A 21815-nucleotide genomic window follows, 5' to 3' on the forward strand; every position below is an offset into this window, starting at 1 on the left:
CATTCGCAGAGCCCCCCCAGTGGGACAGAATCCCCCCCCAACTGGTGTGGAGCCCCTCAGTGGCCCTGGGTCCCCAGCTGGTGCCAGTGTCAGCTGCAGTACTCATGCCCTGGATGGAGCCAGGGGTCCCAGGGCAGGATCTGAACTGTGGGTGCTGGCACTCAGGGAATGGGTCAGTGTTGGACCATCACCCGGGGGATGCTGTAGGGTCCCCACCAGCCATAATCCTCAGGAAATACAACAACAAAGACCCCTTCTCTTGGGTTGTCCTCATTTTGAGTGGATGGTGCAAGGCCACGTTCCACACCTGGGGATAACAGAACAATCTGGGCACAGGAAAAGCCCCAATAAACTCCTGGGTACTGCAGCTGTGGGATGGAGGGGAGTGTACAGCACCATGGGAGGGTGATGCTCAGCCCCACCAAAAGGCACCAGCAGCCACAGGCTCCAGTGCCCCCCAGAAGACAAAGCCCAAGTCCTCAGCTGCTTTTAGGTACCCCAAAACCTCCTCTTGACAAGAGCAGCCAGCCCCGCTCTGAGGTCGAGAGCCTCCTCCCAGCTGCTCTCCAGTTTCTCCACCTTGTTCTTCACTGAGGGCCATTCCACACATGGACACCCCTGTGCCGGGTACAAGAGCTTTCTGGAGCCTGCTGACCACATGCCCAGGGTACACCATGGATGGGGAGATGTTACAGGACCAGAGCCAGTGATGGCCCACGCCTGATGCCCACCATCACCCACATGTCCTTTCCAGCATCACCCAGCCTCTGTTGCTGGTGCTTGGTAGCTGTACTTGGGCCACCAGAGAAGTTGGACCCCATGGAGCAGGGCAGGAGCTCAGCTGCTGTTTTATTTCAAAGGTTAGAAGTCTGCTAAAAAACCAAAAATCCCCAAAAATTCAGTACCAGTTACAGACATGCCCCAAAACCCCAGAGCACGGCAAGAACTCAGAGCTCACCCCCATAGCCCTCTTGTCCTGTGCTTGCACCTCTAAGGACCAGGTGAGAGAAAGAACAGGACCTGCTCTACAATCTGGAAGGGCAAAGAGCATGAGCCTGATGAAGAGATACTTTCAGAGAAGACCAGCTTGAAGCTGCCCATTGAAACCATCACATCACCCATCAGTTCCCACCTGTCTGTGGTGGCTGGAGACGGCCTCACTCTGATGGTCCTCACTCCAGCTCTCAGCTGTACCTCCTGATCCTTGTTAAATCCCTTCCCAGCCACTTTCCAGCTCCCACCAAGGGCCCAGAGAACAGCCAGGAGGTGGTTTTAGCTGGTCCAGCTGCCAAAACAGGTCTCAAATATGGGGAAAGAGGCACCTTTGGTCTCAGTGCAGCAGTTCCAGCAGTTCTTGTCCTCTTCGCCTGCCCAGGCAAGCTCTGACTTCTGCTTCAGCACTGAGCAGAACTGAGACTCATACCCACTGTCCCTTGCCCTGACATGTGTCCTCTGGAGCAACTCCCGGTCTGCAGGCTGAATCCTGCCATCCTGGACACCCGTTAGTGTGGAGAGCAGGGAGACATCCCAGTCTGACTCAGAAGAACTGCTGAAGTCATGCTCAGCCTGAGTGTTCCGTGGAAGAGGCTGAAGGAGGCCAGGGCATGGACCCTGCTCTTTGCCATGGCCCAGGAGGTCCGGTGCTCTTTTCTCTGCTGCTCTGACACAGAGTGAGCAGCAACATCCAGCTTTGGCCCCAAGCAGTTTTGGAGAAGGCAAGGGGCAGCTGGTCTGGCTCCTTGTGCTCTCCACGTCAGGGCTAATCACATTTCTGTGTGTGATTTCATTCTCCCCTCGGAGCTGCTCCCCTTTGGAACTCACGTTCACCCTGCTCCAGCCACACTCGCCAACAGTGCTGGCTGCAGCAGCCTCTGTGGTATCAAAACCCCTAGACACAGCTTCAAGGTGTGATGCAGGGTCCCCAGGCTCCCTGCACAGGCACAAGTCCAAACCAACAGAGCTACAAGGTCTGCTGGAGAGCTTTGTGCTTAGAGGCAAGCTGCCAGCCTCCACCACACCAGGCAAGCCTGGCTCAGACGTCTGTCCTGCACCCTGTCCACCTATCCCACCACCCACTGGGTTTGCCTGCTCACACAGAGAGAGGCCACCACCACCCTCCAGCTCCAGCCTGGGCTTCTTTCCCACCTGGGTGCTCTGTCTGCAGAGCTGGCGTTTCCTGCAGGCAGGCAGTGCTTGTGGAAGGTGGCTGGCAGGCCCAAGCACTTGCTGTCCATGAGGTTCAGACGAGGAAGCTGTTGTCTCTCTGCCATGAGTGTCCTCTATGCAAGCCCCCCAGCCCAGGTCAGGAGCCAAGCCCAAATCTGTATCCCCTAGCACAAACTCCTCCAGGGTGCCATGAGCTGCACAGACCCTTCTGGCAAGCCCTGCTCCAACAGAGCAGGTCTTTAACCCCTCTCCTTCGCTGGGGTTACTGAGCCTGTCCCTGGGCAGACAACAGGAACCTCCCTTGGTCTTCAGGCTGTGTTCAACAAACAGCTCCTGCTCAGGCTTCTCCCTTTCCTTTCCCAGCTCTGCTGTCAGCATCTCAATTTCTCCAGTAACTTGTGCTTGAGGCACTAAGTGTTCATCTGTCAGGCAGGACCGAAGCACCCTGAGAAGAACCATCAGTTAATGCTCACTCTCCCTAGGCCTAGAACACCCTCCCCTGGGGAGATGAGGCTTTTTCTGCATTGCAGCATGTTGGAAGCCCTTGCTCAGGAGGCACTAAGAAATTCTAGCCTGGTGAGGCTCAGTAGTGACACTGCTGCTGGCAGAGATGGGCAGCACAAGGGGGCTCTCAGCCTTCGCACCACCCCAGGGCCTGGGCACAGGAGTGCTACAGAGCAGTGGGGTTTGCGCCTGACGTAGGGACAGAAAAAATGGGCTCAGCAGCCCTTGCTAGTTTAAAAGGCACTAGAAGGCCATGCGAGTTCCCAGAAGCCACAGGGCATCTCCCATGGCTCACCCAAACTTTGCCTGGCAGGTGTCAGGTTGGTCCCTGCAGTCAGCAGCCCCTCTCCCTGCTGGCTGATTCCCTGGCACAGGACATGAGTTACGGAACAGTTCCACAGCAGCATGGAGGCTCAGGCCCCGTTCCTGTGAGTGTGCCAAGCTGCACCATGCTGCTTTCCAGCTCCAGAGTTCCCAGATTCACAAAGACTTACTTGGCCGAGTGCTCCACAAAGCTGGAGCTGAGCTGCGCGATGACACGGTCCAGAGGGGCGTACTGCGAGTCGTCCAGAGCGAAGTGCTTGTGCTGGGGGCTCTGGAGATGCTGGAAGGTAGAAGAGACTCTTAGCCATTCCCAGGAGGGAAATGTGCTGTAACAGCCACTTCCCGCAGCCTTTCCACCAGATAGAGCCATTTGGAAGCAAATTTGGGAAACCCAGGCAATGCTATTACCCCTGCTTGCTTACAGGGAGTATTCTGTTTCTCCCATAGACACCTGGTAATGAGGAGGTTGTGTCTATATCACAGCAGCCTACAGCTTTCCCCAGCAGCTAGTGCAAATGCAGACTCCAAGTCTGTACTGCCTATCATCAAAGGCTGGGCTCTGAAAGCCACATTGTTTAGCACCTTCCAGGAGATAAAACCCCCTTCTTCCCACCTTTTCAGTCAGCCCATGCCCCCTGACTGCCATGGAATAGGGTTCCCACCTTACAGATGAGGCAATGGGATGATCCTCGAGGCTCTCCTCCCCATGTGTGCTCCAATACTCTCACTGTTTGCCCAGAGCAGAAGGTCAGAGCACAGATATACTATGGCTTTCATCTATAAGGCTGATCCTTCCAGATCAGCCATACGGGCTGTACATCCAGCAGCCTGTCTTCCTTCCAAAAGGGATCATGGTGATAATGGGCATGACATGATTCATGAAGCTGCTGAGTGGGCCCCTTCACTTTGTCAGGGAACCAGGTCCCAGGGGAACCTTTACCTTCTGTAGCTCCTCAAAGGTCTCTTGGCAGCACTCACAGAATCCCCTCTTTTTCTTTGGCACAGTGACTGGTGTGGATTGGGGGCTCTTCTCCCCCTTGCTGCCTATTGGACAGCCTTCCACAGCCCTGCAAGATAACAGCAAAGATCTCCCCTGCCCTCACTGACAGCATCAGCAGGCGTCCAGTACTGCCTCTGAGCTACAGCTCGAGCCACAGCTTCCAGCCACCAGGAACAGGGCTCCTTTTGTCCACAGCCAGAAGGCAAGTGGGTATCTAGATGCCAGGAACCAGCAGGGCAGCAGTTACCAGGAGAGTTGGGTTAAAAACTGGCACAAAAGGAGCTACAACATACCTGGTTCTGCAAGAATTGGAGAGGCTTCTCAGAGGCTCAAATGGGCTGGAGCTTTTGGGTGCCAGGAAGTTCAGGTCAGGAAAGCTTTTGAACTGGTGATGGAAGGGCCGGAATTGCCTAAAACCAGCAGATCAGGACATCAGACTCCTGGCACTAGCCTGGTTAGAGCTGTCCTCCCTCAGAGGGGCTCCAGGTGCTGCCTCGTGCATGGTGAGACACTGCCCATTGCTGTACTTTCACTTGGCTGTTCAGAGATGTCCCATTTCTCACTGGAAGTACAAACCTGATCCCCATTAACAGCACTGATGGGGGCATGTTTTGGACAGGGGACAGGCTTGCCTACTCACCTACAAACCCATCTTTACCTCCAAGGCACAGCAGCTGCAGGCAGTGCAGTGCTTCCAGCTACACAGCAGCACGGGAAGGGTTTGGTTTTCAGACCACATCTCCCTCTTGCATGCAGCATGTAAAACCTAATATTTGACACTGCAGCTGCCTTAAATGTTGCCTTCAGAATAATTCATTGGCAGTCAGGATACTGTTAGAGTTACAGAGTTGTTGGGAACACCACATAGATCAGATCGCCTTGTGCCAAATGCTGTAATCAAGTTACAGGCCCTGACCTCGTGTTTCAAACTCTTTCCTCATTTCAGAGACCTCAAGCAGATTAAGTGACCTGCTGAGGATCACAAATGGAATCTGAGCAAGGAAGCAAACTGTTGTCAAGTCCCGTTTAACACCTTCCCCCCCTCCCAACACATGAGCCACCCAGATTGTTTCTTTAAACTCTATTTGCCTCCCTCTAGGAGAGAGTCAACTTCCCAGTGAGCAACAGGGTCTTCAAAGAAGCCAATACTCTGCCTGCTTGGATGAATATTCACTGCAAATAAAACCAGCAAAGGATTCCCTCCCTGGAGCCCCTGAGGTTTTAAGGTGTGATATTTAGAAAGACCTCGTTTACCTGCTCTGGTCTTCAACCTTCAGAAAAGGGGGCTTCAATTTTCCTGTTAGAAAGCGAGCTGGTTAGAAGATGCTCTGGCCAAATTCCCTACTCATTCATTCATTCCCCAACAAAACTGGGCTGCAGAGCCAAGCTCACCGGTACTTTTGCCATTGTGAATGCCAAGTGATGGCTAAAGCACAGCCAAAACAGTTCTTTAGGTAATCTGCAGCAGCCCTCACCTCTAGGGTACTCAGTAGGGCAACCAAACCCCAGAGGCAGCCCAAATGTGGGCTGTTTCCACCTTTAAAAGAACATCCTGCTAAGTTCCTTGCATCTTTCATGTCTCCCCGGTCTTATCAGCGAGTGGCCTCACCCCAAGCCTCTAATTCTGGCTCGAATTCTAAAACCTGCCATGCATCCTCAATGTAAAACATGCCACCAAGCATGAGACCTGAGTTTATGAGAACCATATTGCAGCAGCAGTTGCACAAGCACAGAGCTCTGCATCAACCCTTCCCCATTTACCTTTACACAACAGCCTGGTGTTCAGAACAGCTCAGGCCAGGGCAGTTAAGTCAAAGCAGTAAGAGCTGCTGGAGACAAATCAACATGCTGCATAGCCAAGCCTGGCATGAGAACACTGCTAAAGGGCAGTATCTGGCCTCTGCTTGGTCCCTGAGGAGGGTGAACAGCAGCTATGCTTCCTAGAGAGGTATAAGATATATTAGGGGAGCAGAAGAAAGCCTCAGCAGTGCATTCAGGGAAAAAGCTTTCAGGGCCAGGCTGGGAGAAGAAGCTACCAGTTCTCTCCTCTCTCACAGGTTACGTTCAACTTACAAGTGATAACATGACACTCGGCCTGGAAATCTGAGTACAGGTCTGGTTAAGAAACAAACACACCCCAAGGTATTCCCAGAGGGCATCCGCATGACCCTGAAACCAAGCCTCTCATGCCTGCCTTATGCCTCTGAAGGGCGAGGTGCCTTGTTTTCCTGTGAGCCCAGCACTCAGTGCTATTTTCTCCAAAGAAATGTGAAGCTCATCCTCCAGAAAGGCTGAGTCCACCTGCCCTCACCACTTAGTTCCTCAAGCCTCCACCTGAGCTTGCATCAAATGTGCTTTTATGTCACTGAAGTAGCTATTTAAGTACAGGATCAATTTTTCCATGTAAATGCTGCCAAATGCTTAGCACTTCTGAGAGCAAGGCCCCATTTAGGGCCCTCGATACAACTCAAGAGTGGTGTGAGGGTCCTGAGCTCATGGCAGAGTGCTGCACAGTGACAACCAGCTCAGCTGTCACCACAAGTCTCCACATGGGGTTTGGAGCGTGCCACAGACAATCTGCCTTCATCCAACAGCTTTTCAAGCCTTTTTTTAACCACCTTTCCCCTTCCCAACCTGGAAAATAATCTTCCAAGTATCACAAACACAATCCAGGTTGGAGCCTGCTCCGCAGTATTACTGACTGCTCACTCTCTAACGAGTGAAGTCAAACAAGTCACCAAGTAACTTAAGCTACTGGTGCCAATCTCAGAACCACAACTGGCTCTCTTGTCTAATTGCAGATGAGAACCTGTTTCCCCCCCCCCCCCTTTGGAAGTGTTATCCCTAGACTGGTGTCTCAGCAGTACATTTCAGCCTAACAGAAATGAGTGGGATGTGAGGAACATGCTCTCCTCTGTAGGACGCATTATTCTTTGAAACATCATTTGAGCCAGTGGGTTCAATGTGCAGTGCCAGCAGCAGAGCTCTCAGGTGCCTTGGGATTCTTGGGAGCAAATGGTTTATGGCATTTTAAAAACACTCCCTGAAATAAAAGGCTTATACATCCTTATACATCCTCAGCTGTATAAGGAGGCTGCAGCTAGACTCAGAGAAGGAATTACAAAACCCATTCAAGAGAAACTGCCTTAATAGTTTGGTATATTTTGGATTACTGAAGCTTCAGATGGATTTTCAAATTCCAAGTGAAGCTTCTTCAAGCAGCTCTGCATCTGAGTGTAAACTGGAGCACAACTTCCATGCCTACCTTTGCACGTTTTCAATCCAGTGGCAAGGCATTTCACCTGAAGGAGAGAGTGAGATATTTAGTATGGGAGCCAGCACAGGCAGAACTGCAGCCACTGACCCCAGAGCGGCAGTGAGATTGCAGGAGTCTCATCCACCACTTCAGGGGCCCTGCATCAGAGACGGTATCACCTTCCCCTGGTATTTTGTCTCCCAAGTTACCTAGATACACAGCCTGCCACTCTGATCTTAATGCTCTACCTTCTCCTTGACCTCTCCCACGCATTAAAAAGTAGTTCAGAAAGCTTCAGAAAGCCAGTGTACCAGCCACATGAGCTTTGTTTTACCTTTAGCCCCTTATAAGTCAAAAAGAGCATTTGCTGTGCTACAGAAGATGTTGATAACTAACGGCTGCCTCATTCTTATCTGGTTTCACCCCCACTTTTGTCATCTCTGTCAATAAACAGAAGCATCAGATTGCCTAGAGTTGGATGAAAAACTAGGAGATGACCCTGCTTTCTAACCTGTTAGCATTAGAGGAGGTAGGAGAATTGCTTAGAGCTACCAAGGGATCCCGAGTACCTCAAACTGGCTGGAGTTAAGTCAGTTACCTCTGTCTTCTGGCACTGCTTCCTTGCTTCTGAGACAGCACGCAGCAGCTGTTGAGCGTATGACAACATATCTGTGCAGGTGGGATGTCAAAGAGCCATAGCTCAACAAGAGAAGCTTGTTCCCCTTCTGACTGCAGCCCAAGTTTAACTCTTGATCCACACCAGGCAAGAGCACACAGCGCCTGAACCAGCCATCACCTGGCAGCATCACCACCACATAGTTCATCTGCCCAAGAAGCTGCCAAAGAGGAGTGCTCTGAGGGATGGCATCCTGGTTTGCTGTTTAGTAGAGCTGGTGCCTGGCTTTAAGCCTCTGTGGACATGAGGCACTGTTAGGAGTTGCGCAGCACACAGGCCAGACCCTGACATTTGCAGCACCACTGTGGTTGAGCAGAGCTGGCTGCTCAGGAATATACAAGCAGTGGCTGCCTCCATCACACACCCAGACAGGCTCAGCCATAGCAGTATGTCACTGTCATTAGACACTCAGGAACCTTTTACTCTAGGCCTATTATTAGAATCAGTTATACCATCTGTCTTTCCCATCACCCCCTCCCCATTCATCACTGAGATGGGAAGTGCCTTCTAGCACAGAACCAGGAACATCAGCACTTCCTAATTAAAAATGACCAAATCCTGCCATTAGCATGATCTGTACTTCCAGGTCAATTAGTAACAATGGTCTTTTTGGAACAAATTAATGCACTGACCAAGCCATTAACATTTTCGAATACTACAGCTTCAGTATATTACAGCATTGGCTATTGTAAATGTGATGGTAGCATAGAATGAATCATAGAATGGTTTGCGTTGGAAAGGACCTGAAGATCAACCCACTGCCATGGGCTGGGACACCTTCCACTAGATCATGAGCATGCTCTATACAGGTAAGTTCATCTGGTTTTTGGAGGGCAGACCTAGGCAGCCATGCTCAGGATGGCATCAGTCACATACCAGCTATTGCTTGCAATTGCTTCCTTCTGTACCACACTTCCTACATCACTTCTGCTCCACCTGCCTCCAAAATCACTCATTACCAGCAGCTAATTTCAGTCTGCAGAGAAGGATACCATCCACATGCAGGATCTGGACTCCCCACAGGCGAGCGCTGGCGAGGATGCTGCTGCCACTGCAGGTGTCCTGTACAGAGAGGTTTGGCAAGGTACAGTTCAAAGCAGAGATGCCTGTGTGAGCACAAGCAGCTCTAAATCTACTTTAGAGAGATTTTCCTGTTGCCCAATTGACAGACCATTGTGTAGCTGTTATTAAAATCAGCAGAAAAGGTTCAAACTCATGTTTCATCTATCCCAAATTAATAGTAGCACCTAAGTCAAATTTGTAACCCCTGCTATGACATGAGCTTCCAAGTGAGCACCAAGATTCTTTTGGCCACTTGTGATTTCAGTGAAAGGACCTCAGGGAGCCTTTTGCCCCAGCTATATGGCTTTAGCTCTTTCTAGGCTAAAAAGTCATCAAATAATGGGTCTTTTATTAATCATTCTCTTGTATGGAGCACCCAGATCACTGAGACAGGCTTTAGAAGTACTAACATGGATGGAAGACAAGGCTCTGTGAAGAACAGCAACCAGGAGCACTGCACAATATTCTGCAGGCCACAAGGAACTGCTTTGTACCTTTACCAGCCCCAGAATCTGCTCCTTTCAACAGGACAGGGGCTCTGGAGAAGCGGCTGGCACTGGTTCTGCACTGCTCAGCAGCACTTTGAACCTACTCAGCTAAAGCCCATCCACACATAGCTCACCTGATTCTTCATGGCCTTCTGCAGCAGTTCCTTTCCCCTGCTGATCAGGACCTACAGGGAAAGAAGCCAAGTACTATGTTAAAGCAAAGAGCTACCAGGCAGCAGCAAGCTGAGGGCAGCGTGGCTGTCCAGCAGGAATGATTTCTAGTGATACCTACTCTCTGCTGAGGGGAGTCTGGCCAAGACTTTATCTCAAAGGCAGCAGGACTCAGCATTTCCAGGGATTGCAAACAGCAGAGACACCCCTTAGGACTACACCAAGCAGCCGTTCAGCCAAGGCTCTGACTGAACAGCAGTGAGTACTCCAGAGCGAGCCAAGAGGAAGCAGCAACTTAGCCAGTGTGCTAGCAGGGTTTAGGAACAGCCTTGCTAGCCCTTTCTGGGAACCAAGTCTTATCTACATGCCAGTGATTTCAGCATGCTGGTTAAGTTCTTTGTAAGACAAGTGGGTAGTGCTGTGAGCAAGGACAAGGGAACAAACACCGTGAGGGAGTGAAAGCCAACATCAGCTCAGGCGTCCCACCTGCACGTGGGCCAGGTCCAGCTGGCAGATGCCTATGACTTAGACTGGGGTAGGAGGCTCTCCTCACAGCCACAGCTTGCAGCAGACACCAGTGTTCAGCACAGGACACTGGAGCTTTGGCCACAAGCACTAATGACCAGAAAGCCCAGAACAGGACCCAGAAGAAATCCCCTGTTGCAAAACTCCCAGGTTACAACAGCCTTGTCCTACCTGTGTCTGTGAGCATGCACCAGACCCTGCGACAGTTTTATCTTGTCTACATGACCCTGGCTTTTCCAGACACACCTCTGCATCAGGATCATTGCACATGCTGTTGGGAAGGCAGCCAAGCCCTTTATTCCCTCTGCCTTTTGAGCAGATACCCTTGTTTACTAGCTCAAAGCTGTGATGTGCACATTTGAGCTGACAATGACATGCAGATACAAGGAACATGGGTACGAATCACCAGACCAGGGGGATTAAAAAACCCCAACCCAAACTAAACACCCAACATGGCTGCTCAGAGCAGGAACAACTTTATCTTCCAACACTGGTCTCAGGTTCTACCTCTTCCATATCTTTGGCCACACTGAGGTGGCCTAAACCATAATAGACACTTATACACACTTCATAGACACTTATAGGTCTTACAGCGTCTGAGGGCTTCTGGTGAGGTCTGGGATGGTTCCCTTTGGAGGAAGAAGGCATTGGGCCCATAGCTTTTGCATCTTCTGAAGCTTCATTGCTGCGCTTCTCAGGCCGAGTCTTAGCTTTGTCTCGTTTGGCTTCTTTGTTGCTGGAAACCACATAGCTGACTTCTTTGCTTAGGAAGCTTTCGGTCACCTGCAGCGAGAGACAGAACAGAGCAGCTCTGAGACTGTTCAACTCCGAGCTGAAAGAGACCTGCTAAACAAGAGCTGCCACCTTCAGCTTAACCCCACACACCATTAAGGGGCTGCTGAAAGCACTCATCTCTACAAGGAGTTCCTTTTTCATCTCCCAGAAGAAGAGAAGACCCTCAGAGACCACATGTGCAAATCATCAGCAGAACCTTCAGACTGAGCCTGTTCCCCATTATCTGCTCCTCAAGCAACGGTTTCAAAGAAAAAGCTGAGGAAAAGGCCCTGACATCACACACGAGTGGGGAGAGCTTTGTTCTCAGGAGCACATCCACTGTCATTAGCCATTCTGTCCTCAGGAGAGCAGAACACGGTAGGAAGGGAAGAGCTGGGACCAGCAGCTCCTCGCAGAACAGGGCAATAGGGAACGAGGAAGCCAAAACACACAGAGAAACCTTTGCACAGGAGCCAGAAGCTGGAAAGAGGTGGAAACTCAAGGTTTGGGATACCCACAGTGCATTGACCCCACTGCAGCCCCATGCTGCAGAGCCCTAGTTAGCACCTACTGGGAGATGCTCCCGCGCTGCACAACCAGCTCCCAGCCGTTATCACTGCCTGGATAGTGCTTCCATCGCCACACAACCAGTTAGCACCTACTGGAAAGCACTCCCATCGCTGCAAAACCGGTTATCAACGCCTGGCTGGTGTCCTATAGCAGGCACCCAGTTGGCATCTACCACAAGGTGCTACCTCGGTCAGGCACCCAGTTACCCCCGTCTGGACCACGGCTCAGGCAGCTTCCCCGCCCCTCAGGACCAGACCACCCGGGGGAGGCAGGAGCCGGGCCCAGGAGGATCTAGCGGGGCGCAGAGGAGACCGGGCGCGTACCGGAACCGGGAGTGGAACCGGGAGTGGAGCCGGGAGCCCACGTTCCAACCCTAACCCCACCGCCGGGCCTACCGCAGCCTCACCCCGCCGAGGCGCCTGATCGCCACCGCCAGCTCCCGCGCAGCGCGCCCGCTCGGAAGGTCCAGGTAGAAAGACTTCCCGCGGAGGGGCCGGGGCGCTCCGGGACCCGCCATGGTGGCTGGGCCGTGAGGCGCCGCCGTTTAAACTCAGACCCACCCCGTTGTCAACAGCGGCCGCGCAGGCATAACGCCGTGGAGCCGCAACGCCATAGGTTTGTCCTGCGCGGCCGCCGTATCGCATGCGCGGTGGCGGTGGTGGCGCTGGTCCAAGATGGCGGCGTCCGGCGGGGAAGAGGCGGCGGCGGCGGGAGGGTTCGCGGCCTGGTTGGCGGCGCGACTGGAGGCGCTGGGCCTCGACAGGGCCGTGTACGGTGCCTACATCCAGGGGCTGCTCCGAGAGGAGGAGAGCGATGAGGAGCGGTTGGAAGCGCTGCGCGGGGTCCTGGCCACCTCCCTGGTGAGCGATGGGACGGGACGGGAAGGGGGAGTTCCTCTCACCCCAGAGCAAGGGGCTGATTCCCCTCGAGGAGTTGAGGGGCAGCCGCGGCCTCGCCGTGCCCGGGGAGGTCTGGTGCGGAGAACCGAGGGGACACGCGGGCATCGCCCCCCTGAAGCCCTGGGATTTCTCCTCAGTATTTATTTTCCTTGGAGCTGTAAGGTTTCTACAGTGTCTTTATCTCAAGGTGTTGCTTATACCTGATCTTAGCAGTTAAGGCATCATCCAAGATCTGCTCTTGTTAAAGGCATGCTGACTTCTTAAGATAGATTCTGAGGCTAGGAATCACAAGCCCTTAGTCCTGCTGTTTCTGTTTGCAGATCACCTCCTCTCACAGCCTCCAATACCCACATTGGTCCTTGTAGCATTTCGTCTCCAGCCTGGGCACCTTCTGGTGTGTGTTCAGCCTTGAACTGTGCTTAACTGTTGCAGGCTTGGGGTCTTGCTCATATTGGAGCAAAACGTGGAGACTTTTGTGTCTGCTTTTATCTCCTTGTCTGTCCCCCAGTTGTGGAGAACTCAGTTTTTGCTGTCCTCCATGCAGGTGGGCTTTCCTCTGCTCAATGGGCAATGTCCTCAGTGATGGTTTGTCCTGGAACTTGAAGGTGTTTTTTGTAGGTGCCCAAGTTTTCAGGTCTTCCTCAGTCATGAACAACCATGTGAAGGCAGCCACTGCCCCCTCTAGAATGTGCTCCAGGCAGGCCCAAGGATGTTCCTGCTGGTGGGAGGAGATGGTCTGTCAATACAACCAGAGCAGTTTCAGCTCCATCCCCCTGTTTTATCTAGTCCAGTTTCCTTGCTTTAGTGAGATTGGTTTGGAGTGGCCTTTGAGTACCTTCTCTGCAGCCTTGCTCAGAAGAGGGATGATGCTGGGCAGTGCATTTCTAGAGTGGAGATGCCCTGATGGCCTTTCCTTGGTGTCTGTGGGGCTGTTGCACCTTGAGAGCCAGTGCCAGGAAACCGTTGGGTGTTGTTAGAGCTGTATCATGGGACAAGGAACTCACTGGGGGTGTGTGTAACATGTCAGGGTGCTTTCTAGTCCTGACCTGTTTAAAGTAAGTGCATGGCATTACTTGTGTCATCCCAGGTTACCCCAAGCCCTGGGTCTGCATTTAACAAGGAGATGGTGTGTGAAAAGCTGTATGACTTGAGCTTACTGCTGGGTGTTCAGGTTCTTTGCAGCTGGTACTTTTCATACCTGGCTAGTGCTCGTTTAAAGCTTTGTTCCAAGTCTGAAAGTCTCTTTTCTCTCACTAGGAAGAAGATCTCTTACACGATGTTTGCAGGGAAGTAGTGGAGAAGTGGTCTGAATCTCAGATTGTTGATGCCACAGAGAAAAAAGCAGGTAGTGTCGCTGCTCAGTGTGCCCTTCCTTGTGGTGTGAGTGCTTTGCAGGGCCTTGCCAAAATGAGAACTGTGTGCTCGTCCTGCCAGGAGTTAAAACCAATGCTGCTACTGTGTGTGCTTTGCTTCTCGTTGTCATTGCTGCTTATTTACTGTTTTGAGTTGAACTAGGAAACGAGTAGTTTCACTTGTGGCTGTCCCTGGCATCCTGCTGCTCTTTGAGTTCAGAATCCTGCACATGAAAAGCCCCTTGGGTTCTTTTTTAATTCCTGAAGGATTTTTTCAGTTTCCCTTCACAAAACAGCCAGGGCTTTCCCTCTGGTCAGTGCTCACTGCAGCCATGGCAGCACTCTGCTGGGAGGTGTGGATAAAGCCTGGGCTGCTTCAGTCTGTGGCAGTTTGGAGAGCCAGTGGCTTTATCCCAGTGCACCAGTGGAGAGCTGGGCTGTCCCATCTGCTGCTGCTCACCTCAGTGCACATCAGGAAAACACCCTTATTCTCCTCTTTCACGATCTTCTAAAGTTGTCCTTTTTTCCCCATAAATGCTTGTGGGGGATGCTCTGTGAGGCTGCTGTTGCTGTACTAATGCTGCTCCTTTCCCAGTCACATTATAGCCCCACTGTTTCTTTGTGCCCTCTCTGAATCCATCTCTCGACTTCAGCTGTTGGCTCAGGAATGAAGGAAGGTCATCATGGGAGGCTTTTTCTGGTCAGTGGGCAGAGCTCTGGAGTACAATAAAGTCATATGCTGGGAAGATGTAGCTGGTTTAAGCACACTGCATGGATCAGTTAGTAATCCTCCAACTGCCCGTAGCCTGTGACCATGTTGCATCCCTTCTGGCTAAATCCTGCTTTTTGTTTGCTTTGCATTTCTTGGTTGGTTCTGGTTGCAAACAGAATGCTGTCACTGACTGATGTCCTTCTTGAGGAGTTCTTACAGTGAGTCCTTATCATGGGATCACAGAATCAACCAGCTTGGAAAAGACCTTTAAGATCATCAAGTCCAGTCGTTCCCCAGCACTGCCAAGGCCACCACTAACCCATGGCACTGAGGCCTCATCTCCACGCTGTGTGAACATTTGCAGGGACGGTGACTCCAGCCCTGCCCTGGGCAGCCTGTTCCAATGCCTGAGCACCCTTTGGGGAAGGAATTGTTCCTCAGCTCCATCTAAACCTGCCCTGGTGCAGCTTGAGGCTGTTTCCTCTTGTCCCATCCCTTGTTCCTTGGGAGCAGAGCCCAGCTCCCTCCTGGCTCCATCCTCCTGTCAGGCAATTGTAGGGAGCGATAAAGTCCCCCCTGAGCCTTCTCTTCTCCAGACTGAACCCCCCAGGTCCCTCAGCTGTTCCTCATCACACTCCAGGTCATAGAATCATAGAATAGTTTGGGTTGGAAAGGAGCTTCAGATCATCCAGTTCCAACCCCTCTGCCATGGGCAGGGACACCTCCCACTAAATCATGTCACCCAAGGCTTTGTCCAGCCTGGCCTTGAACACTGCCAGGGATGGAGCGTTCACAACTTCCCTGGGCAACCCATTCCAATGCCTCATCACCCTTACAGTAAAGAACTTCTTCCTTGTATCCAATCTTAAGGTCCTTCACCAGCTTCATGAGGCCTGTGTTTCTATAGCACTTCTCCTGTCTAAACCTCAGGGTTTCACCAGTCTCACTCAACTCCCCTGTATAGACAAGGCAGCTGAACCACACATGCAGCAGTCTGTCCTTGGCCTGACCTTGCCTTTGCCTGGGGACAGGGACAAGTTACACTGTTCTGTGCATTCAATAAACCCCTCTTCTGGGGACAAGTGATTGGAATTGCTGGAGCTGCTGCTGGACTCCTCCTGCTCATACTGTCGGTTACCCACAGGGCTGGTTTTTCACTTGCCGCAGGAAGAAGGCAGCAGTGTGTGTCTAGCTTGTTAGAAGTGCAAGGATTCAATTATTTCACTGTGGTTCCATGAAAGGATAAATCCCCAATGGAGTCAATATCTACTTAGAATAACAGAATCCTGAGGAGAAGTTATTAACAAGCTAAACATTTCAGTGGTAGAAGGTAGCTATGTGCACACGTGGCACATCCTGCCGTGTCTGATGCTCTGCCTCCTCTCCTTGCCAGATGAGATCCAAGCCATTGCCAGCATGATGGAGAAGCAGGCCAAGATTGTGGTGAAGCCCAAAGAGGTCTCCCAGGAGGAGAAGCAAAGGAAAGCTGCTCTCCTGGCCCAGTATGCCAACGTGACAGATGAGGAGGAATATCCTTTTCCTGACCCAGCTGAGACTCAGTGCTTTGAAGGATAATGGTTATTAGAGATGTCCTAAAGGAAAACAGTGTCTTTATTGGGAAAATTGGGGAAACTTTTCAGTCTTCCTTCTCCATGATAAAATAACTTCCATGGAGAAAAGCATGGAAGCTCCTTATTTGCGGAGCACTGTGAGCAGATGCTCCTTTGAAGATGCTTGTCTGGGTAAGGTTCCTCCAGTCCAGGTATGTTGCAGAAGAGGGGGGGAATCACCTCCTGGTAATTCTGTGCATGGTAGTTAATGAACTGAATTAAGCTATTGCTTTGTAATGCAAAATCTGCTGAAAAAATCCTTTTTAGAGTGGTATAAAGTGGGAGAGTTTAAAGTTCACTCTTTGTAATGCTGAAGAACAAGTTCTTCCTTGAAGAGCAAAGTTGAATAGGGAATGAGAAGGAATGGTACCTGGTGCTTGAGCAGCAGGAGGGAGCTGAACATGTGGAGTCTGTGTGAGTGTTCAGTCACTTCCCTGTGGCTTGACAGAAGGGTTATTTGGCATGTCTGGAGTTAAGTGTGACTGTCAGAGGCACAAGATCATTACTGATGTCCATATTTCCTTAATCATCTCACTGGTGAGGATGAACAGGATGGATCGACTGCGACAGCAGTAAACATGGGGTCAGAAAAATGTATCCTTTGAATTCTGGGTGACGCAGGCTTTATGGAAGGAAGGCAGCTTCCATGGTGAGTTCCTGTTTCCCATCTTTCCTTATCCCTGTTGATACTCCCCATTGCTTTAGGGCCGCCTTCTAAGTTTGGTGATTATTTTTCTTTTCATGTAGCCTGACCTTGCTCATAGGCTGAGAAAGTTGGGGCTGTTCAGCCTGGAGAAGAGAAGGCTGCATGGAGAGCTCATAGCAGCCTTCCAGTATCTGAAGGGGGCCTACAAGGATGCTGGGGAGGGACTTTTCATTAGGGACTGTAGTGATAGGACAAGGGGTAATGGGTTCAAACTTAAACAGGGAAAGTTCAGACTGGATATAAGGAGGAAGTTCTTTACTGTAAGGGTGATGAGGCACTGGAATGGGTTGCCCAGGGAGGCTGTGAATGCTCCATCCCTGGTGGTGTTCAACGCCAGGTTGGACAGAGCCTTGGGTGACATGGTTTAGTGGGTGGTGTCCTTGCCCATGGCAGGGGGGGTTGGAACTGGATGATCTTAAGGTCCTTTCCAACCCAAACTATTCTATGCTTCTATGATTCTGTAATGAGAGTTAAGAGTTTCACACGTGCCCTCTGCACAGCTGAGACTGATCCTGTCAATCTCTTTTTCTCCTCTGTTCCTGCCTTCCCTCTTCTGTCCTCTTTGAAGCTTCATAGAACATGCTTATGGGTAAGAATAATTCTCCTATGAACACGAGCTTAATGTTAGCTGGTGTCCAGAGAGGGAAATCACATTGGGAATTACTAAAAGTGCAGCAGAAACAAAACTACTGTAAAACTATTAAGTCTGTGGTGAACAAAGATCAAGTATCCCATGTTTTCCTCAACACAGTAATTTGGGATGTTCCTTGAGCTCACCAGCTGGCAGGTTTAGGGTGGAAGCAGGTTTTAGCACATCATTAAAAGGAAAATCTAAATTATTCTTGTCCCTGCATGACTTGGGGTTAGGAGGAAGAGACAGTGGAGGAGGCACCCACTTGGTCTTTCTAATGTTCTTCCCAAAGCATTTGCCACTCCTTGCTGTGGGGGGAGGACATGAGACTGTGGTGATCCTTCGTGTGAGCTGCCCCTTTCCCACATCTGCAGCTGTTCCTGTGGCCGGCAGGATGGGCAGGGCTACCCTAGCTGCTCCCATCCCATCCCAGTGGAGAGCTGTTGGGAGGCCTTATCCCTGCTGGCTCCCTGCTGCTGTCCCATCTGCTGTAAGCAGTGCCTGCAGATACATCCACACACGTATGGACACGTAAAACCACGCGTCACAGACACAGCTGTAGTGAACCCCCTGGAGGAAGCTGTACCCAGTGTTATTTTTCTTCCTCTTAGGTTTGTAGAGGTTTTACAGATGTTTTTACATATTAGTCTTAAGAACCTGTAGCAACTTGATTTTTCTAGGAACGAATCCTTTCCTAGGCAGTGTGCATTGACTCTGCATGACTTTCTATTTGGAAAAAGGACATGTTGGATGGGGCATGGAGTAACCTGCTCTAGTGGAGGGTGACCCTGCCTGTGGCCAGGGGTTGGAGCTGGATGAGCTTTAAGCTCCCTTCCAACCCAAACCAGTCTGGGATTCTGTGAAAAACAAGCAGATTCCTTTTTCCTTCTCTATTCTTCATTCCGAAATTCCTTGCCTGCTTGGTGAGGAAGCAGAAGTGGGAGCCAGAAGGTGAGGGGGGAGGTAGAATAAACCACGTCATGTGCTAAAGCTTTGTCTAGTTTAGAGCCCCAAAATAGGGCTGCAGAGCAGAAGCTGTGTGGCTTCAGCCAGAGCCTCGTCTGCCCTTAACACGCCCCCAGCGCTGTTCCGAAACACCAACATGGAGGATGTGGTGAATGCCAGGAAGCTGGAACGGGAGCTGCTACGGGATGAGTTCCAGAAGAAAAAAGAGCAAGATAAAGTCCAGCGGGAGAAGGATAAGTTGGCCAAGCAGGAGCGGAAGGAAAAGGAGAAGAAAAGGACACAGAAAGGCGAGCGAAAGCGGTAGCTGCAGTTCTCCAGTCGGACTCTCGAGGGGATAAGAATACTTATGAATATGGTGTGTGTTTAAAAAGCAGCAGAAATTCTGGACACATGGCTGGCGAGTGACTCTTTGGAAGCATTTGGGGTTTTTTTCTTTGTTTTAGTTAGCAGAAGAGAAATTTCAAGCACCTCTTAAAGTCGAAGTGTGCCATGTGCCTGTGGTGTCCATGTCCCAGTCAGTTCCTGTGGCCAGTGTCTGTACCAAAGAACGGTGAAGTGATTATGTCTGTGGTTTTAAACTGATTTGTCCTTACCACTTCAAGCAAAGCAAAACACAGCGTAGGAGAGGGCTTCCAAACTGCGTCCTCCTGCCAGCCTTGGTTTACAGCAAGAGTTGGGATTTGAGAACAGAGCAGAGCCAGCCCCTTTCTGATGTGTAATCAAGGATCTGTTGCTACAGGGTGAATGTGTTTATTTACAGTAGCCTTGAAAAATGTATTTGCAAATACATGTATTTCTGCTGCCAAGAACAGCACTAGGTCACACTGTGCCTGTGCTGCGAGAGCAGGACTGGAGCTCACCTCGGTGAGGGCAAGTGCTGTTCTGCAGCGAAAGAAAGGGAATGAGATGAAAATCCAGGTGAGTTGCAGCTATGTGCCGGCATCACCCACAGGTCAGATACAGGCTTTGGTGCAGTGGTAGCAAATTGGTCAGTTCCCTGTGCTACTTTAAGACTTGATGCCAGTAGCTGGAAAATGGTGCTCCCTGCCACTGCCCACTGCTCTGGCCATTGCCAGTGTGAGTGGTTGAGCATGGCGCAGTGCTGAGCAGCTGTGAGTTGGATGCACTGGGTTTACAGGCTGGTGGCTTTTGCCAAGCCCAGTTACTGCCAGGGCTGAACACTGCTCTTGCCTCCAAAGGGTTTGGTACTTGCTGTTTCCAGCCTTTTCTGTGCTGGTGTCACCTGCCTCTGGAGAGAACACTAATTGCTGTAACTGAGCATGAAAGAGCTGCAGTGTTCTCAGGGTGCGGGAGGAACTGGTGTGCCCAGAGCTTCCTGCTCTGGGAGCCGTGTGCTGCTGGCAGTCCGTGTCCCCATCACCTGCTTTCAGCACCAGTCTGCCTCAAGGGCCGTGCTCCTGTTTAACTCGCTGCTGCAAGTATATCTAACTGCTTTATCTTTGGACTTGAATAATAAAACTGGTTGGCCAAGAACTGAGTTCCTCTGTCTGAATGAAAATCGTGGTTGTGTGGCTTGGGGCTCCCATCTGGCCTGTCCTGTGTCCTCGCTGTCCCTTACCCAGCAGCGTTTCTGAGGGCTGCCCCAGTGCTGCTTTTCCTGGAGTCGCACCATTTCCCAAGGCTGCTGGAGCCCTCCGGTTGTAAAAGTCCAGAGGAAAGAGCTGCCTTCACCCCCTCATAACAAGAACTGTCCCCCTCTACCCATTGCTGGGCTCAGGAGCCAAGCAAGAACAAACAGCAGTGCCGTGTGTGTCAAAACGTGTACATGTAATAAGGTCTGTACAGATCCAACAAGGGTGCAGTCACAAGCACGCTGTGGCAGCTCTTGCAGACAGGCTCCCTCTGGTCCCACTCCCACCCTGCACCCACAGACAAGTGCAGGTTGGCAGTGGTTTGTTGTGTCTGGCTCCCTGAGACTGCATACCACTGGTCAGAAAAGCCCTTCTAGGGACAGGGAAAGAGCAACAAGGGAAGGCCCAGCCCCACAGCCTTGGGCAGAGCAGGAGCACCACAACCATGCAGCAGCATCCACCAGATAGCTCCACGAGCTTTCCGCTGCTGGAAACTCGGGAGGGTGCTGCAATCTTTTGCAAACACCAACGCATGTGAACCTGAAGGGTCTCAGCTGCACCCGTCAGCACAGAGCAGGCAGCAGCTCTGCCATGGAGCTGCTGGAGCCCATGGTTTTCACTGTTGACTCAGTGCCTCAAGAGAGCTGAAGGCTGATGCTTGACTGATGCCCAGGACATTCAGGAGAGTGTACTGGCATCAATACCAAGAGATGTATAGAGCAGGAATGCCTCAGACAGGCTCCTCGGATTTCTAGTGCAGACACTGAAATCATTGCATCAGATTCCCCTGGCAATACAGAGCTTGTAACTAGTGAGATACTTGCAGGGAAAATCCACCGCTTTGGCTTCCCTGCACTGACATAATTCCCCCCTGGTTTGTCCTATGTTACAGTCACTTCTCTCTACCCTAGAATAATTTCAGTATCACTATTGCTTTATACCTCCCAACGCACTTCAGTAATTAACTGAAAATTACACTCCCTATTAATGGCTCAAGTTCTAGGAGCTGAGGCTGTGAAGACAATCACAGAACAAATGCTCTTCAACCAAACCTAATTTATTTCTTACCAGACAGACTGAAGTCAGTGCAGTGTTGCTTTTAACATCAACATATCCTAGGGTGAACCAAACCAAGCTTCATGCTGTGATGTGTGGCAGGAAGGTGGGCTTTGCTCTCCAGCTCTGATAAGCTGCTTGCTCTGGCAGTGCTTTTGGTCATCCGGTGATCAAAACTGACTCTGGTTCCTGCTGCGTCCCCAATTGGTTTCTTTCTCCCATCATCCTGTGACAATTTATGTGGTGCAATCGCACCTTTTTGCATATCAGGATTTCCAGAAGTAAGAAGAAGAGAGACATGTAAAATAGCAGGGTATCTAGGCAAGGACAGCTGAATAAATTTAATCCACACATTATAAGTGCGATGCTACAAGTGTTAAAACCCCATGTATCTCCTGAGCCACATAATAATCAGCATTTTGTAGTGGTGAATAAGTTACTTGTGCTCTGTACAGGTTAAGATATGCAGATAAACAAGTACTCAGAGCTGTCAAAACCACAGAGGTCAGATAAGAAGTCTAAAATATGACAACCAAATTTCAAGCCAAACTAGTGAAAAGAGTAAGTCTGAGAAAACCTACATCTCAGAATGTTGTGGTGCCTCTTCCAATTTTCAAGTGAAGGTATTAAAACCAGTGCTCATTATTTCAGCTGCTGCACAGCTTTTAAAAAGATAATCCTGTGTGCATGTTGTCTTTTGATTAGGTTTAAATACTTTAAAACACATGTTTCTTTTGTTTAGTCCCCGAGAGCATGCCCAAATGATTTTGAACAC

The 21815-nt window shown here is 50.8% G+C and overlaps 2 protein-coding genes across 3 annotated transcripts; one reads left to right on the plus strand and one right to left on the minus strand.

Annotated features, from left to right (window-relative positions):
• Positions 1-832: 832 nt before the first annotated feature.
• DBF4B (DBF4B-CDC7 kinase regulatory subunit) lies at positions 833-12144 on the minus strand. 2 transcript variants are annotated; one of them, XM_080633733.1, is made up of 11 exons: positions 11923-12144; positions 10764-10955; positions 9611-9661; positions 8919-8988; positions 7849-7919; positions 7260-7296; positions 5249-5291; positions 4288-4404; positions 3935-4061; positions 3165-3274; positions 833-2611 (listed from the first exon to the last, which is right to left on the minus strand). In XM_080633733.1, exons 1-11 carry the CDS (start codon positions 12031-12033, stop codon positions 1273-1275), a joined length of 2268 nt encoding a protein of 755 aa, XP_080489859.1. In that variant the 5' UTR covers positions 12034-12144; the 3' UTR covers positions 833-1272. The 2 variants fall into 2 exon arrangements, with proteins under 2 accessions (XP_080489859.1, XP_080489860.1); XM_080633734.1 differs by lacking the exon at positions 11923-12144 and adding an exon at positions 11058-11904.
• Positions 12145-12190: 46 nt separating this feature from the next.
• On the plus strand, positions 12191-19878 carry CCDC43 (coiled-coil domain containing 43; the record flags this gene model as incomplete). Its single annotated transcript, XM_080633201.1, has 5 exons — positions 12191-12376; positions 13673-13760; positions 15873-16008; positions 16625-16683; positions 18509-19878. 5 exons carry the CDS (start codon positions 12191-12193, stop codon positions 18694-18696), a joined length of 657 nt encoding a protein of 218 aa, XP_080489327.1. The 3' UTR covers positions 18697-19878.
• Between the last annotated feature and the right edge of the window lie 1937 nt (positions 19879-21815).

This window comes from Psittacula echo (assembly GCF_963264785.1).
Source record: "Psittacula echo genome assembly, chromosome: 23".
Lineage (NCBI taxonomy): Eukaryota > Metazoa > Chordata > Aves > Psittaciformes > Psittacidae > Psittacula > Psittacula echo.